Source organism: Salvelinus fontinalis, chromosome 6 (genome assembly GCF_029448725.1).
Source record: "Salvelinus fontinalis isolate EN_2023a chromosome 6, ASM2944872v1, whole genome shotgun sequence".
Lineage (NCBI taxonomy): Eukaryota > Metazoa > Chordata > Actinopteri > Salmoniformes > Salmonidae > Salvelinus > Salvelinus fontinalis.
This window is the reverse complement of record NC_074670.1, coordinates 73,443,762-73,461,928: the sequence shown is the minus strand read 5'-3', so window position 1 is coordinate 73,461,928 and position 18,167 is coordinate 73,443,762. Positions and strand designations below refer to the sequence as shown.

The 18,167-nt window shown below is 47.2% G+C and overlaps 1 protein-coding gene across 1 annotated transcript; it reads right to left on the bottom strand.

The window, feature by feature from the left end:
• Nucleotides 1–11,482: 11,482 nt before the first annotated feature.
• Nucleotides 11,483–17,918, bottom strand: LOC129858694 (D(1) dopamine receptor-like). Its single transcript, XM_055928021.1, has 2 exons — nucleotides 17,497–17,918; nucleotides 11,483–15,503 (listed from the first exon to the last, which is right to left on the bottom strand). Exon 2 carries the CDS (start codon nucleotides 15,106–15,108, stop codon nucleotides 13,942–13,944), a length of 1,167 nt encoding a protein of 388 aa, XP_055783996.1. The 5' UTR covers nucleotides 15,109–15,503; nucleotides 17,497–17,918; the 3' UTR covers nucleotides 11,483–13,941.
• Between the last annotated feature and the right edge of the window lie 249 nt (nucleotides 17,919–18,167).

Genomic DNA, 18,167 nt, shown 5'->3' with positions numbered 1-18,167 from the left:
CTGAAGGAAGGTGAGTTTATTTCTTCACCTCGTGTTGAGGTTCAAAGTTCCAACCATTTCAAACGTGTAGCTCCCGCCTCACGTTTCCTGGTCTAATGTTAATTTCGTTACCAAGCCTTTTAAGCACTCTGTCCGAAGGGGATGGTTCCGTCAGTCTGACACACCTCACTCGGAGCGTCGCTACTTACTACGAACAGTTTATAGGGATATATTCTCTTATACCTCCTAAAATCACATTCCTATCGTAACAAAAATACTTCTACATGTTTTATATTATATGCACAATGTATTGGATGGAAACATGATAGATAAAAGGGATATACTTTCTAAGTTACAGTATTTGCTTTATACCATTTTTAATGACATCACAAAATAAAAACCAATATGACATTAGTTTTCTGACAGGAAACAGTCTGTTAACAAAGTACATTCCTTTCGCCAATACTGGAGGGGAAAAGAGAATCCTCTTCTACTTAAATTTACGACAGGGCGTGAGGTGCCAGACCCCTCTCCTCTGCGGGTGAGAGGGGTCTGGTAGAAGTTTATTCATTGCAAACCTGACCTGCCCATTTGGATCACACCAGGACAGTCATTATTTTATATATTTTTTAATTAACCTTTATTTAACTAGACAAGGTATGACAGAATGATGAAGTGTTCTGTGTTCTTGGGGACCTTCAATGCTGCAGAAATGTTTTGGTACCCTTCCCCAGATCTGTGCCTTGACACAATTCTGTCTCGGCGCTCTCCGGACAATTCCTTCAACCTCATGGCTTGGTCTTTGCTCTGACAACTGTGGGACCTTATATAGACAGGTACGTGACTTTCCAAATCATGTCCAAACAATTGAATTTACCACAGGTAGAGTCCAATTAAGTTCTAGAAACATCTCAAGGATAATCAATGGAAACACTTGATCTCAATTTCGAGTCTCATAGCAAAGGGTCTGAATGCTTATAAGGTATTTGTTTTTGATTTTTTAAAATAAATTTGCAAAGATTTCTATAAAACTGTTTTCCGATTTTTAATTATGGGGTATTGTGCATAGATTGATGAGGAGGCACTGTATATGGTATACCCATAGGTCAAAAGCACGGCACTATACAGGGAATAGGGTGCGAATTGGCACTCACCCCTTGGGATCACACGGTAGAGCTTTGACATAAGAGGGAGGAAGTGGAGAGGTGTGAGTTACTGGGGTGAATGATTGTAATAGAAAATCCACTTCCTTTAAAGGGACAATCTGCAGTTACTTAATTCATTTTTTAAAAACGTTTAAATTAATTGTATATAACCATTGATTCTTAAAGAATATAACTTATAGATGCCTCATGAACTCAGGTTCACCTGTCGTCCTTGTTTATTCCTGCTTCGAACATGCATCCTGATCTTGTCCACATTCTGATTGTGCCAAAGAACAAAGGTATTAACGGGGCTAAAGACTCACTTAACAAAAGTGTTATAGGGTTCTGGGTCAGGATATTGAAAGGACTGACTTTGCCAGAGAGCGAGAGAGCGAGAGGCTGTGACAGAGACAGAGTCTACATCCCAAATTGCACCTCCTGGTCAAAGGTGGTGCACTTTATGGGGAACATGGTGCAACTTGGAATGCACACAGAGAGACAAGACAGACTTTATAGGGAACAGGGTTCTATTTGAGATGGACCCAGAGAAACAGACAGACTTTATAGGGAACAGGGTTCTACTTGAGATGGACCCAGAGAAACAGACAGACTTTATAGGGAACAGGGTTCTACTTGAGATGGACCCAGAGAAACAGACAGAAACAGATCATCAATGTATCTCTCCCACCCTGCCTGCCTTCCTCCCCCCTCCTTCCTTCCTCCCTCCCTTCCTCCATCCCTCTCTCACTAGTTCAGTTCAGGGCACCAGCCATCACTCTGAATGATGTCAATCACATTAATTGCTGTCCCCTTGCTGTGTCCCTCTAATACTGCCCCCAGCACGCTTCAGGACATTCTGCTGACACTGAGGCAAGGGCAGTACTGAGCCTACATCAGAACACTGGACAGCTCTGTCATCCCACTGCTGAACTGTGCTCCGCTGTGTGTGTCTGCATGTGTGTTGTGTGTGTGGCTGTGTGTGTGTGTGTGTATGTGTGTGTACGGTCTACAGTACAGTATGAGTGAAGCTTTGGCCGTGAAACAGAGAGCTCCTCTCGTCAGATTAAATAACATTGGAGGTATGACATTAACTTCAGAGTGACTAACCTGTAATCCAGAGTGAATGTCGTTCCGGTGACTATTGCTTTGAACTCTAATTCAGTGATCCACACTATTCACTGTTTCTGGAGATGACGGATTGGGGGTAAAGCCCTGCAAAAGACTAGCGCCCTGTCCAGGGGGTGGTACATCAAGCTGCCTCACGCTACAGAAACAGGAGATAGGCTAGCGGCCCAGTCCAGGGGGTGGTACGTCAAGCTGCCTCACGCTACAGAAACAGGAGACAGGCTCCTGCCTTATGGACAAAGCTACTTCACTGAACTTCTATTCAGTGTGGATCAGGGATAGCCCTTAGCAATAATGCATATACCGCAGATAGAGGCCATATGATGAAAATGAAAACCCATCTATAATATTTATTCAGAAAGAATAGTTGTCTACTGGTACACAGACACATAGCTGTTATAGGATCTACAATGAGATGCTTCCAGTCCAGATAACAACTATTGGTTTTAGTGAGGCAATAAACAAATGGCATCTGATTCCCTATTATAGTGACCTACTTTCGACAAGAGCCCCATGGGCCGTGGTCAAAAGTATTGCACTATACAGTATAGGGAATAGGGTGTCATTTGGGACGCAGCCTCCAACTCTCGGCTCCATGTCGGTTTCATGACAATCACACGGTAACGTAAACTCACTCACTTTTGTACATCGCCTTGGTCCGTACAATTGACCGTATTTTAGCGCCCCAAAAACGTCATACTTCCAGATCAACTGTAATGTCAATACCATTGTAAAGCACACTTTCTCCCCTTTCAAACAGAATCAATTACATTACCTAAATGCTGCTCATTTCTGCATGATTCAAGACTGCAATGAGCCCCGTCGGGTCTTTTTAAAAATGGCGGGTGGGGAAGCAAAACTAATGCGTGATAGTGAGAAGGAGAGATGTTGTGTGGGAAAATTGCTTTTTTTCACTCGATCTGTCCAACTTATCACCTTATCGCCTCTAAAATGTAAATAAAACACTATAAAGAGTTCCTATAATGTGTGATTACATACCTATTTGAAGGTTTGTGTCGAATTTGAATCAGGTTTTTAGGACGGTGCTAAAGTGATCTTCAGAAGTAAACAGTTTTTTTGAGAGTCGTGATCGCTTGCAGTGACGATGCAAAAAATGACTAGGTATCCCCCCCTTACCCGTCACTGTCCATTTTTTGTTTTTAAATGATGAGAGAAGTGCTACACCTGGTGGAAAGAGATTGTAAGTGCTTGTGCGCGTCAATGAGTCAATTGACGCGCACAAGCAGTGTGTGTCAATGAGCGTCTCCGTAGCCAGGCGCTAAAATAGAACTTGATTCTATTTGTGACGCTTGATACACTGCAAATCCCGCCTCTCCCATCTCCTCATTGGTTTTTAGGAGCATATACCCATGTGCCATCCCCTCATTGGTTTTTAGGACCGTATACCTACGTTGGAGATTGAAAGATCAACTGAGGTCCACACTCCCATCCAGTTGGTGGTGGTAATGCACCTTAAAGTTGGTTGCCAACCTCCATATAAAGTCCAAAGAAGAAGAAGCCTGAAGTAGGAGAGATTACTAGAAACTCTCGGTTTACCCTTTTATCGTTGGATTAATTGTCGGAGTAGAGGACCTTGTGCATTTTAGATCAATTAACAACCCAATGATTATTAGGGATGGGTACCAAAACCTGGCATTAAACGGGCCCTGCGGCTAAATTATGAAAGAACGTAGTATCGATAAGCTCCGACGTTATCGGTTCTGCTTTCGGTACTGGAGAAATTGAGAAATTACATTTCCTATTTATTATTGCTACATATACGTTATCTTGTACATTTTCTCACCAACCGTTTATAATTTGCAATAAAATGAAGACATTCATCTATGATGCATTTTTTGTATTCCCAATCCAGAAGTGAGATCTCTCAGGCCACAGCACACACACACACACACTTACACACACACACACACACACACACACACACACACACACACACACACACAAGAAAGACCCTGCTCTCAATTAGTGACGATGGCAGAGAGAACAAAATGTTTAAAAGTATTTGTTACACTTCACCAGAGGCGATGCTGACAACGCTTGTTACCTCAAGTGCAACAAGACTTTTTCTTGTAAGGGCGTAAACACGAGCAATCTGTCCAAACATCTATGGAAAGTGCATCATGTACAGGCAGAGAAATGCACAGTTTGACTGCCTAGCTTGTAGTTCATCTCTCGTTGTCCGATCTACGTTAGGTATGTATGCTAGCAGCCTAGATCTCACACACTGAGTTAACTAGATTATGAGAACATGAGTTCATGATCAAAAGGAACCATTAGCCAGCTGATTGTTTAGCTTTGGGTGCGTTCAGAAATTCAATCACTCATTTAAAGATCTTGCAACTTTTTTGTGTATTCTTATGGCTGCATCCCGCTACCGGGATCGATATGACAGCAGCCAGATAAAGTGCAGGGCGCCAAATTCAAACAGAAGAAATCTCACAATTAAAATTCCTCAAACATACATGTGTTTTATATCATTTTAAAGGTATTCCTGTTGTTAATCCCACCAAAGTGTCCGATTTCAAATATGCTTTTCAGCGAAAGCGCTACAAACGATTATGTTAGGTCACACCAAACCACAATAAGCACAGCCATTTTTCCAGCGAAAGATAGAAGTCAGAAAAAGCAGAAATAGAGATAAAATTAATCACTAATCTTTGATTATCTTCATCAGATGACACTCATAGGACTTCATGTTACACAATACATGCTTGTTTTGTTTGATAAAGCTCATATTTATAACAAAAAATCTGAGTTTACATTGGCGCGTTACATTCACTAGTTCCAAAAACATCAAGTGATTTTGCATAGCCACATCGTTTCAACAGAAATACTCATCATAAATGTAGATGATAATACAAGTTATACACATGGAATTATAGATATACCTCTCCTTAATGCAACCGCTGTGTCAGATTTTTTTTTAAACTTACGGAAAAATAAACCATGCAATAATCTGAGACGGAGCTCAGAACAATAGCCAAATTAGCCTCCATGTTGGACTCAACAGAAACCAGAAAACACATGATAAATGTTTCCTTACCTTTGATGAACTTCATCAGAATGCAGTCCTAGGAATCCCAGGTCCACAATAAATGCTTGATTTGTTCGATAATGTCTGTTATTTATGTCAAATTAGCTACTTTGGTTAGCGCCTTTGGTAAACAATTCCAAAGTCACAAAGCACGTCCACTATAACGTGACGAAATGTCCAAAAGTTCCTTAATAGTCAGTAGAAACATGTCAACAATGTACTGAATCAATCTTTAGAATGTTGTTAACATACATCTTGAATAACGTTCCAACCGGAGAATTAGATTGACTTCAGAAGAGCGGTGGAACGGGCGTCCTCCTCATGTGAAGGCGCATGGTGAATGCGTGATCAGCTCGTGGTAGTGATTACTCATTCCTGTCTCCTTCGGCCCCCCTTCACATTAGAGTCATCAGACAAAGTTCTGTTGACTGTTGTCATCTATTGGAAGCCGTAGGAAGTGAAAACTCATCCATATCTCGCTGTATTTTTATTGAGAGCTCGGTTGAAATTCTGCCACCTCATAAACAATTCAAACAGGAAGTGGAACTTCTCAGGTTTTTGCCTGCCATATGAGTTCTGTTATACTCACAGAAATAATTCAAACAGTTTTAGAAACTTCAGAGTGTTTTCCATCCAATATGAATAATAATATGCATATATTAGCAACTGGGACTGAGGAGCAGGCCGTTTAATATGGGCACCTCTGTGCACCTTTCATTCAAGCTACTCAATACTGCCCCTGCAGCCATAAGAAGTTAAAGTTGCAGCTACAATGAACCAACCCACTCCTCCCTCTAATACCGCTGGTCCAAGCCAAAGACAAGCCCAAAGCCCCTTCACGCTGGCAGCTAGTGGGAGGATGACTGAGGAGAGGGTGAATGAGTGCCACCTAGCCGTGACCAAGTTCATAGTGAAAGGCCTACACCCCTTTGCAACAGTGGAGTCCAAGGGCTTTAGGTAACAGTCTGTCAGTATATATTGAGTTGTATTCATGTTTAGGATATAGTAGTATAAAAGAGTTGTATGTTAGTCCCATCACTCCACAATACACAACAACACAATAATTCAATAATGATAATTCAACACAAACTCTTTTTAATGTAGGGAGATGAGCAATGCCCTCAACCACAAATAGTGATCACTGAGCAAATAGTGATCACCAGGGCAGTGTAAAACAGAAGGTCCTCCAGGGCAGTGTAAAACAGAAGGTCCTCCACACCAGGGCAGTGTAAAACAGAAGGTCCTCCAGGGCAGTGTAAAACAGAAGGTCCTCCACACCAGGGCAGTGTAAAACAGAAGGTCCTCCACACCAGGGCAGTGTAAAACAGAAGGTCCTCCAACCAGGGCAGTGTAAAACAGAAGGTCCTCCAACCAGGGCAGTGTAAAACAGAAGGTCTTCCACACCAGGGCAGTGTAAAACAGAAGGTCCTCCAACCAGGGCAGTGTAAAACAGAAGGTCCTCCACACCAGGGCAGTGTAAAACAGAAGGTCCTCCACACCAGGGCAGTGTAAAACAGAAGATCCTCCAAACCAGGGCAGTGTAAAACAGAAGGTCCTCCACACCAGGGCAGTGTAAAACAGAAGGTCCTCCACACCAGGGCAGTGTAAAACAGAAGGTCCTCCACACCAGGGCAGTGTAAAACAGAAGGTCCTCCAGGGCAGTGTAAAACAGAAGGTCCTCCAGGGCAGTGTAAAACAGAAGGTCCTCCAGGGCAGTGTAAAACAGAAGATCCTCCACACCAGGGCAGTGTAAAACAGAAGGTCCTCCACACCAGGGCAGTGTAAAACAGAAGGTCCTCCACACCAGGGAAGTGTACAACAGAAGGTCCTCCACACCAGGGCAGTGTAAAACAGAAGGTCCTCCACACCAGGGCAGTGAAAAAAAGAAGGTCCTCCACACCAGGGCAGTGTAAAACAGAAGGTCCTCCACACCAGGGCAGTGTAAAACAGAAGGTCCTCCACACCAGGGCAGTGTAAAACAGAAGGTCCTCCACACCAGGGCAGTGTAAAACAGAAGGTCCTCCACACCAGGGCAGTGTAAAACAGAAGGTCCTCCAAACCAGGGCAGTGTAAAACAGAAGGTCCTCCAGGGCAGTGTAAAACAGAAGGTCCTCCACACCAGGGCAGTGTAAAACAGAAGGTCCTCCACACCAGGGCAGTGTAAAACAGAAGGTCCTCCACACCAGGGCAGTGTAAAACAGAAGGTCCTCCAGGGCAGTGTAAAACAGAAGGTCCTCCAGGGCAGTGTAAAACAGAAGGTCCTCCACACCAGGGCAGTGTAAAACAGAAGGTCCTCCACACCAGGGCAGTGTAAAACAGGAGGTCCTCCACACCAGGGCAGTGTAAAACAGAAGGTCCTCCACACCAGGGCAGTGTAAAACAGAAGGTCCTCCAAACCAGGGCAGTGTAAAACAGAAGGTCCTCCAGGGCAGTGTAAAACAGAAGGTCCTCCACACCAGGGCAGTGTAAAACAGGAGGTCCTCCACTCCAGGGCAGTGTAAAACAGAAGATCCTCCACACCAGGGCAGTGTAAAACAGAAGGTCCTCCACACCAGGGCAGTGTAAAACAGAAGGTCCTCCACACCAGGGCAGTGTAAAACAGAAGGTCCTCCCCACCAGGGCTGTGTAAAACAGAAGGTCCTCCACACCAGGGCAGTGTAAAACAGAAGGTCCTCCACACCAGGGCAGTGTAAAACAGAAGGTCCTCCACACCAGGGCAGTGTAAAACAGAAGGTCCTCCACACCAGGGCAGTGTAAAACAGAAGGTCCTCCAGGGCAGTGCAAAACAGAAGGTCCTCCACACCAGGGCAGTGTAAAACAGAAGGTCCTCCACACCAGGGCAGTGTAAAACAGAAGGTCCTCCACACCAGGGCAGTGTAAAACAGAAGGTCCTCCAACCAGGGCAGTGTAAAACAGAAGGTCCTCCAACCAGGGCAGTGTAAAACAGAAGGTCTTCCACACCAGGGCAGTGTAAAACAGAAGGTCCTCCAACCAGGGCAGTGTAAAACAGAAGGTCCTCCACACCAGGGCAGTGTAAAACAGAAGGTCCTCCACACCAGGGCAGTGTAAAACAGAAGGTCCTCCACACCAGGGCAGTGTAAAACAGAAGGTCCTCCAAACCAGGGCAGTGTAAAACAGAAGGTCCTCCAGGGCAGTGTAAAACAGAAGGTCCTCCACACCAGGGCAGTGTAAAACAGAAGGTCCTCCACTCCAGGGCAGTGTAAAACAGAAGGTCCTCCACACCAGGGCAGTGTAAAACAGAAGGTCCTCCACACCAGGGCAGTGTAAAACAGAAGGTCCTCCAGGGCAGTGTAAAACAGAAGGTCCTCCAGGGCAGTGTAAAACAGAAGGTCCTCCAGGGCAGTGTAAAACAGAAGGTCCTCCACACCAGGGCAGTGTAAAACAGAAGGTCCTCCACACCAGGGCAGTGTAAAACAGGAGGTCCTCCACACCAGGGCAGTGTAAAACAGAAGGTCCTCCACACCAGGGCAGTGTAAAACAGAAGGTCCTCCAAACCAGGGCAGTGTAAAACAGAAGGTCCTCCAGGGCAGTGTAAAACAGAAGGTCCTCCACACCAGGGCAGTGTAAAACAGAAGGTCCTCCACACCAGGGCAGTGTAAAACAGAAGGTCCTCCACTCCAGGGCAGTGTAAAACAGAAGGTCCTCCACACCAGGGCAGTGTAAAACAGAAGGTCCTCCACACCAGGGCAGTGTAAAACAGAAGGTCCTCCACACCAGGGCAGTGTAAAACAGAAGGTCCTCCACACCAGGGCCGTGTAAAACAGAAGGTCCTCCCCACCAGGGCTGTGTAAAACAGAAGGTCCTCCACACCAGGGCAGTGTAAAACAGAAGGTCCTCCACACCAGGGCAGTGTAAAACAGAAGGTCCTCCACACCAGGGCAGTGTAAAACAGAAGGTCCTCCACACCAGGGCAGTGTAAAACAGAAGGTCCTCCACACCAGGGCAGTGTAAAACAGAAGGTCCTCCACACCAGGGCAGTGTAAAACAGAAGGTCCTCCACACCAGGGCAGTGTAAAACAGAAGGTCCTCCACACCAGGGCAGTGTAAAACAGAAGGTCCTCCACACCAGGGCAGTGTAAAACAGAAGGTCCTCCACACCAGGGAAGTGAACAACAGAAGGTCCTCCACACCAGGGCAGTGTAAAACAGAAGGTCCTCCACACCAGGGCAGTGTAAAACAGAAGGTCCTCCACACCAGGGCAGTGTAAAACAGAAGGTCCTCCACACCAGGGCTGTGTAAAACAGAAGGTCCTCTACACCAGGTCAGTGTAAAACAGAAGGTCCTCCACACCAGGGCAGTGTAAAACAGAAGGTCCTCCACACCAGGGCAGTGTAAAACAGAAGGTCCTCCACACCAGGGCAGTGTAAAACAGAAGGTCCTCCACACCAGGGCAGTGTAAAACAGAAGGTCCTCCACACCAGGGCAGTGTAAAACAGAAGGTCCTCCACACCAGGGCAGTGTAAAACAGAAGGTCCTCCACACCAGGGCAGTGTACAAATCACAAACCGGTGAAGTCGTGGCAGAGGAGATCTCAGACATTCTGGAAGAGTTTGAGATGGAGCCGAGCAAGATTGTAGCTGTGACTGTTGATAATGCTGACAATATGGATGTTGCCATCAAGAGGCCACACATCTTAAAAATAGGATGCTTAGCACACACATTGAATCTGGCAGCACAGAAAATCTACTGAATGACTTCCATTGATAAATGGGCAGCCCAAATCAGAGCTGGTCGTGTGGTTCAAGAGATCCTCGATGTCCAGCCCCAATCAGAGCTGGTCGTGTGGTTCAAGAGATCCTCGATGTCCAGCCCCAATCAGAGCTGGTCGTGTGGTTCAAGAGATCCTCGATGTCCAGCCGAATCAGAGCTGGTCGTGTGGTTCAAGAGATCCTCGATGTCCAAAACAGTCTTGAAGGAAAAGCAGGAGCTCCTTGGTAAGAAGCCAGTTCAATCTATTAAAATATTATTTAGAAATTCCCGCATTTAACAATTTAATTTAATATTCATGTTTGCGGTAATTAAATGTATTTTGCTTTTTGTTGTTTCAGGTATTACGCAACACTCACTCATCCTTGATTTCAAGACCAGATGGAACTTGCTCTGACCAAGGACAACCTGGACCGTCTGAAGGACGAGGCCTTCCATAAGGCTGGGGAGTTTGTCCAGCTCATGAGAATCCTCTATACATACACACAGTGTGTGTCATGTGAAAAGAATACCCCCTGTGGACAGATCAAACCCATCCTCCAGAAACTGGAAGAGCACTTCACTGTGAACATGAAGATACGTTTGTGGCAACCAAAGAGAAGTTGTGGGAGAACCTCTCCGAGCGCTATCAGGATGAGGACATTCAACCCTTCCTGCATGAGGCCACAGCAATGGACCCCAGATTCTAAGGGAGGCCGTTGAGTGACGCCATCTGGGACAGGCTGAGGAAGACAACTGTTGAGGCCAATGTGACAGGAGCAACACCAGGGCTGTCAGAGGAGCCGGAGCAGACAGACACAGAGCACCAGCAACAAGAGGAGGAGTCTGAAGGAGAAGGAGAGGAAATGGAGGAGACAGTCCCTCTATTGTACAAAACAAGGAGTGCCTTGGAGGAGCTTTTTCTCAGAGGTGGACAGGGAGTTGAGGTTGACGATCCAACAAGACACCTCGTCCCTCACCCTCAGCCAGCGTGTTGACCTAGAGGTCGAGCTCTACAAAGGCCTGCCTCCCATCCCCGTGGCTGAAGATCCTGTGATATGGGGGTGGGAGAAGATAGCTACTCTGCCCCTCACAAACATTGCAACAAGCTACCTCTGTGCTCAAGCCTCCTCCACCCCTAGCGAGAGGGTATTTTCGACTGCAGGGAACACAATAAGCCAGGAGAGGTCCCGACTTCTGCCAGAGAAGGCACATATGTTGATCTTTCTCCAGAAGAACTGCTAAGAACTGTTAGTCCCTTTGCAGCCTACCTGCAGGCGCCATCCGTGTTGTTCTATAACACTGTCTTTTCTTTTGCAGGAAAATATTATTTATTTCATTTGTTTTACATTTCCATCAACACAACATTAGAGTCTATAATAGTGATTTGTTCAAACATTGCTGTTTCTTTTGCTGTAAATAATTGTTTATTATATTTCTTTTACATTTCAGAAAATAAAGCAATGTCAATTCTGTTCTTAATTTGTTTGGATCGATAAGCAGTATCGGTAAGAGTAGTAATACCGTTCAAATCTTAACGATACCCATCCCCAATGATTATATACCAGGACAAATTCACTAGCAACAGCAAGCTAGCTAGCTAAATTGAGATACATTTTGCTTGCTTTTCGACCTGTCCCCAAATTAATATATTTGATTCAGAGTTAGTTTTGATATTTCAACCTGTGAGTCCTGGTCGCATCTGGTGTGAAATTAAGGCTATGAAATAGCCTTAAGCTTTCTGAATTTCATTACCATCATTAGAAAGATTATTCAGTTGACCGTCATTTGGTGTTCCCCATCAATTAAAAACAATGGCAGTATTGGTATGGACTTTAACAAAGACACAAAGTTACTGTTTGCAAAGAATAATATATTTTCTTGAAGTACTGTATTACAGCTCTTAACTTTTGTAATAAAGTGACCTCTTTCTAACATTCTGTTAAATCCACAGTAAAGCACACAATATCAATCTCTATTGGACAGTCTGAAATCGTTCTAGCTGCTTCAGTAGAGCAGTTTCTAAGTCACTTCTGGATTGATTCACATGTTTATGTTCATACGTAAATATTATTTGGTTCGTAGTCTTAAACCCCTATGACATTTGAGATCTGTAGTGGTCAAAATGTGTGTGCACGTGTGTGTATGTGTGTGTGTGAGCGTACGTGTTCGTGTGTGTGTGTGTGCGTGTGTTGCCTGCCCAGTCTGTGGAATATCCGTCTCAGAGTATCGTTAGCAGCACTCTCTCTCTTCCTGTACTCTGTCACACACAGTCTTAATATCAAATACTTCACCCTTTTTAATCTCTACTGGGGCCAAGGGCACCACAGTTTGCAGTCACTGGGTCAGAGTCTGGGGCCCTGACTCACTATAATCTGCAGTCCCTGGATCACTGGGTCAGAGTCTGGGGTCTTGACTCACTATAATCTGCAGTCCCTGGATCACTGGGTCAGAGTCTGGGGTCTTGACTCACTATAATCTGCAGTCCCTGGATCACTGGGTCAGAGTCTGGGGCCCTGACTCACTATAGTCTGCAGTCACTGGATCACTGCGTCAGAGTCTGGGGCCCTGACTCATTATAGTCTGCAGTCACTGGTCTCACTGGATCACTGCGTCAGAGTCTGGGGCCCTGACTCACTATAGTCTGCAGTCACTGGATCACTGCGTCAGAGTCTGGGGCCCTGACTCACTATAGTCTGCAGTCACTGGATCACTGGGTCAGAGTCTGGGGCCCTGACTCACTATAGTCTGCAGTCACTGGATCACTGGGTCAGAGTCTGGGGCCCTGACTCACTATAGTCTGCAGTCACTGGATCACTGGGTCAGAGTCTGGGGTCCTGACTCACTATAGGCTGCAATCACTGGATGACTGGATCACTGGGTCAGAGTCTGGGGCCCTGACTCAACATAGTCTGCAGTCACTGGATCACTGCGTCAGAGTCTGGGGCCCTGACTCACTATAGTCTGCAGTCACTGGATCACTGGGTCAGAGTCTGGGGCCCTGACTCATTATAGTCTGCAGTCACTGGTCTCACTGGATCACTGCGTCAGAGTCTGGGGCCCTGACTCACTATAGTCTGCAGTCACTGGATCACTGGGTCAGAGTCTGGGGCCCTGACTCACTATAGTCTGCAGTCACTGGATCACTGGGTCAGAGTCTGGGGTCCTGACTCACTATAGGCTGCAATCACTGGATGACTGGATCACTGGGTCAGAGTCTGGGGCCCTGACTCACTATAGTCTGCAGTCACTGGATCACTGCGTCAGAGTCTGGGGCCCTGACTCACTATAGTCTGCAGTCACTGGATCACTGGGTCAGAGTCTGGGGCCCTGACTCATTATAGTCTGCAGTCACTGGTCTCACTGGATCACTGCGTCAGAGTCTGGGGTCCTGACTCACTATAGGCTGCAATCACTGGATGACTGGATCACTGGGTCAGAGTCTGGGGCCCTGACTCACTATAGTCTGCAGTCACTGGATCACTGCGTCAGAGTCTGGGGCCCTGACTCACTATAGTCTGCAGTCACTGGATCACTGGGTCAGAGTCTGGGGCCCTGACTCACTGTAGTATCTACTCCACAGAGACAATGTGTCACTAAATGTACTGCATTCACTGCACAGTCAGAGACACTGCAAAGGGTCACTCGACTCTTATTGCAGTGCCATTTCAGATCACACTGTATGTTATGCCCAGTGACACTGCACAAAGTGGCGGCACCCTCAATGACAACAACAAACCTTTTACACCAAGGTTGTAGTGCTTACTCTGCTTGCTTATGGCAATACAATGCAGCAGACGATGGCATGCTATAGTTCTCTGATGTTCATGACAGCTGGTACTGTAGGTCCTCTTCTGAGACCAGTGTCTCAGCAGATGTTGTCCATGTATGTTTTTTATTACTACCACTGGGAATTCTGAAGCTCTGAGCTCACTTCTTATTGAGACTAAACGTGCCCATGCCGTGATCTCCGGGACAGAATCTGTGGCAGCCCAAGAGGATAGAGAATGCCTTGCGGAAGTCTGGGTTGAAGGCATATATGATGGGGTTGATGGAAGAGTTGGCCCACCCGAACCACACAAACACATCAAACGTAGTGGGACTGATACAGGTGAAGGAGGCCGCGCCACCGGGGGGTGACAGCTCACAGAACGGGACCATGCAGTTCAGGATGAAGAAGGGCAGCCAGCAGCACACGAACACGCCCACGATCAGAGTCAGCGTCTTCAGGACCTTTGTCTCCCGTTTGAACGTCATCTTGAATGAGCTCTCCGATTCGGAGATGCTGGATCCTCCCATGCTGTTGTGTCGGTTCTTGGCGCTCTCTGCGGCTCGTTCTAGGGTGGCGATGCATCTGATCTGACGGTGGGCGATGCGGTAGATCTGTGTGTAGGTGACCACCATGATAATCACTGGGATATAGAAGCTGATAAGAGAGGTAGAGATGGCGTAGGTCCGGTTCAGGCTGAAGTGACAGTTGCCCCAGTCCCGGGGGGCCTGATGTGTGTTGTTATCCCCAACAGGGTTAGAGGAGTCTGGGGGGGCCTGGAGGCCGTAGGGGGTGGTTGTGGAGGTAGTGATGGAGGTAGAGGTAAAGGCCTGGGCTTTGTGCCAGTTGAGCTGGACGGGGATGAAGGAGATGAGGACGGAGAGCGTCCAGGCCACGCTGATCATCACAAACGCAGCTTTAGGAGTCATATTCCTCTCATAGCGGAACGGGCTGGATATTGCCCAGTAACGGTCCACGCTGATCACACACAGGTTCAAGATGGATGCCGTGGAGCACATGATGTCGAACGCCACCCAAGTGTCGCAGAACGAGCCAAACGGCCAGAACCCTGCGACCTCCGTCACGGCCTTCCACGGCATCACCAGTACAGCGACCAGGAGGTCGGAGACGGCCAACGAGATCACAAAGAAGTTGGTGACTTTGGAACGCAGGTGACGGCACTTGGTGACGGCGGCACACACAAGGATGTTGCCGAGCAACGTGGAGAGGATGAGCAGCGAGAGGAAACAGCCAGTCAGGACGCGGGTTGAGGAGTCATCCAATAAGTCGCTGTCTGTGATGACCGTGGTTTCATTCATCAGATCCATCGTCGGTTGGAAGGACAGGTGGAGGGGAGGGACGATTTGTGTGTGTGGGGGGGTGGAGGGGGGGCAGAGAGGGGTCAATCAGCTCATAGTGTAGAGAAGAGCCTGGTCAGAAGGAAAGACCACTGGGTTTCTCCCTTTCATCCAAACAAACATCTCTGATAACATCTTCTTGTTTGTTTGTTTGTTTGTGTCCCGTGATAATAAAAAACAACAAGGTAAAAGACATTCCAGGCAGCCTCTCTCTGGGGTTGGCATTGTTCCAGACTCTGTATCACTTCTGACATCCTTTGTCCTGGAGAGGTGGATGGTTGTACATATTCCCACAGGGATAGGAGAGGTTTTAGATCTCGGTACAGGGTGAGAGGAGTCCTTCTGTCTTCTGTATCCCATGTGATCTGTGGACAGATAGACAGGTAGATGGGTCACAGGCTGACCGAGGTGACTCTCCCTACCATCAGCACTGGTCTCAGGCTGACCGAGGTGACTCTCCCTACCATCAGCACTGGTCTCAGGCTGACTGAGGTGACTCTCCCTACCATCAGCACTGGTCTCAGGCTGACCGAGGTAACTCTCCCTACCATCAGCACTGATCTCAGGCTGACCGAGGTGACTCTCCCTACCATCAGCACTGGTCTCAGGCCGACCGAGGTGACTCTCCCTACCATCAGCACTGGTCTCAGGCTGACCGAGGTGACTCTCCCTACCATCAGCACTGATCTCAGGCTGACAGAGGTGACTCTCCCTACTATCAGCACTGGTCTCAGGCTGACCGAGGTGACTCTCCCTACCATCAGCACTGGTCTCAGGCTGACTGAGGTGACTCTCCCTACCATCAGCACTGGTCTCAGGCTGACAGAGGTGACTCTCCCTACCATCAGCACTGGTCTCAGGCTAACAGAGGTGACTCTCCCTACCATCAGCACTGGTCACAGGCTGACCGAGGTGACTCTCCCTACCATCAGCACTGGTCTCAGGCTGACCGAGGTGACTCTCCCTACCATCAGCACTGGTCTCAGGCCGACAGAGGTGACTCTCCCTACCATCAGCACTGGTCTCAGGCCGACAGAGGTGACTCTCCCTACCATCAGCACTGGTCTCAGGCTGACCGAGGTGACTCTCCCTACCATCAGCACTGGTCTCAGGCTGACAGAGATGACTCTCCCTACCATCAGCACTGGTCACAGGCTGACAGAGGTGACTCTCCCTACCATCAGCACTGGTCTCAGGCCGACCGAGGTGACTCTCCCTACTATCAGCACTGGTCTCAGGATGACCGAGGTGACTCTCCCTACCATCAGCACTGGTCTCAGGCTGACCGAGGTGACTCTCCCTACCATCAGCACTGGTCTCAGGCTGACAGAGATGACTCTCCCTACCATCAGCACTGGTCTCAGTCTGACAGAGGTGACTCTCCCTACCATCAGCACTGGTCTCAGGCCGACTGAGGTGACTCTCCCTACCATCAGCACTGGTCTCAGGCCGACTGAGGTGACTCTCCCTACCATCAGCACTGGTCTCAGGCTGACAGAGATGACTCTCCCTACCATCAGCACTGGTCTCAGTCTGACAGAGGTGACTCTCCCTACCATCAGCACCGGTCTCAGGCCGACTGAGGTGACTCTCCCTACCATCAGCACTGGTCTCAGGCCGACTGAGGTGACTCTCCCTACCATCAGCACTGGTCTCAGGCCGACTGAGGTGACTCTCCCTACCATCAGCACTGGTCTCAGGCTGACCGAGGTGACTCTCCCTACCATCAGCACTGGTCTCAGGCTGACAGAGGTGACTCTCCCTACCATCAGCACTGGTCTCAGGCCGACTGAGGTGACTCTCCCTACCATCAGCACTGGTCTCAGGCCGACTGAGGTGACTCTCCCTACCATCAGCACTGGAGAGGAAAAGAGGAGACAACGTAGCCTCATCAGTATCAAATCATGAACAGTGTGAGCATACACATAGTGGTTCTCAAAATAGAACCAGATTGTCTATTTCTCTCTAATAGTTAGTCTGTTTAATAGTTACAGTATTTTGAATAACAATCATGTGGTGTTACTTGTGTTACTCTGCCTCTTTTAAATACCTTTCCAGGGTTCCCTGATAGAGGTTAAATTGCTTCTCATGGCGTTTTCACATGCTTATCCAGGGTACCCTGTTGCTTTAACACCATAGAATGTACAGGCAGGTGCTGTGGCATCAGATTTCTCTGATTGCTCTTCTTTTAAATTCTATTGTATTCTAGTCTATAGAATCATTTTCAATTTGTTTCAATTCTATTCTAGTTTCCCAGTGTATGTTTTTACATACCTAGGATGCTTTGTGAAATGAATGTGGGTTACAACTAGATCAATTATCTAACATCCAGCCAGCTCCAAATATGCAGTTACTCACCAATCTAATCAGGACAAAGCAAACCTCGAGATTTCCAAGAGCAGCATCGCTTCTCCAAAAGTACATTCCTTTGGGAAAATATATCATTAATCCATTTTAATGAGAACTTGTTTGTCCAGGATTGAGTTATGTTCACTCTCTGTAAAGCTGTGGGAAATAACCTATGCTACAGCGCGATCCATGTGAAAGGAAAAAGAAAACAAAAAAAGGGTAATTGTAGGCGAACTCCGACCTAGGTCTTAACTTCAGACCATCAGATAAATAACGACGGTTGAAAGCGCATAATGATCATTTGATTTGACAGTTGATTAGGCCTAACCTCCGTGACCCATTTGGGATGTTGCACCCAAAAATCACCTAGTCTGCGCAGCGCTGCCCTCAACGGAGTCCCGTCTATTCTCTCTCCCCGTCATCGCAACACTAAAGGCACCAAGAGGTTTCTCACCAGTGCTGTGACGTCACAATGACCATTACAAGATGACGCCACATGAGACGATTGTCGTTTGGTTAATCCCCCCTGCACGCGCATTTAATTATGTTATTGGAATCCGGTCCGGTCCGGAAAATGGGAGCAAATCCGGTAATCTTTACTCAATCTTCACCTGTTTCTACTCATATAAAATGTGAATTAGGCACTCTTCCAGAATATTTTACAAACCTCATTGATGAGT

Bases quoted from the DNA above. Each gene is read 5' to 3' on its own strand.
- LOC129858694 (XM_055928021.1), bottom strand. From the start codon at position 15,108: ATGGATCTGATGAATGAAACCACGGTCATCACAGACAGCGACTTATTG.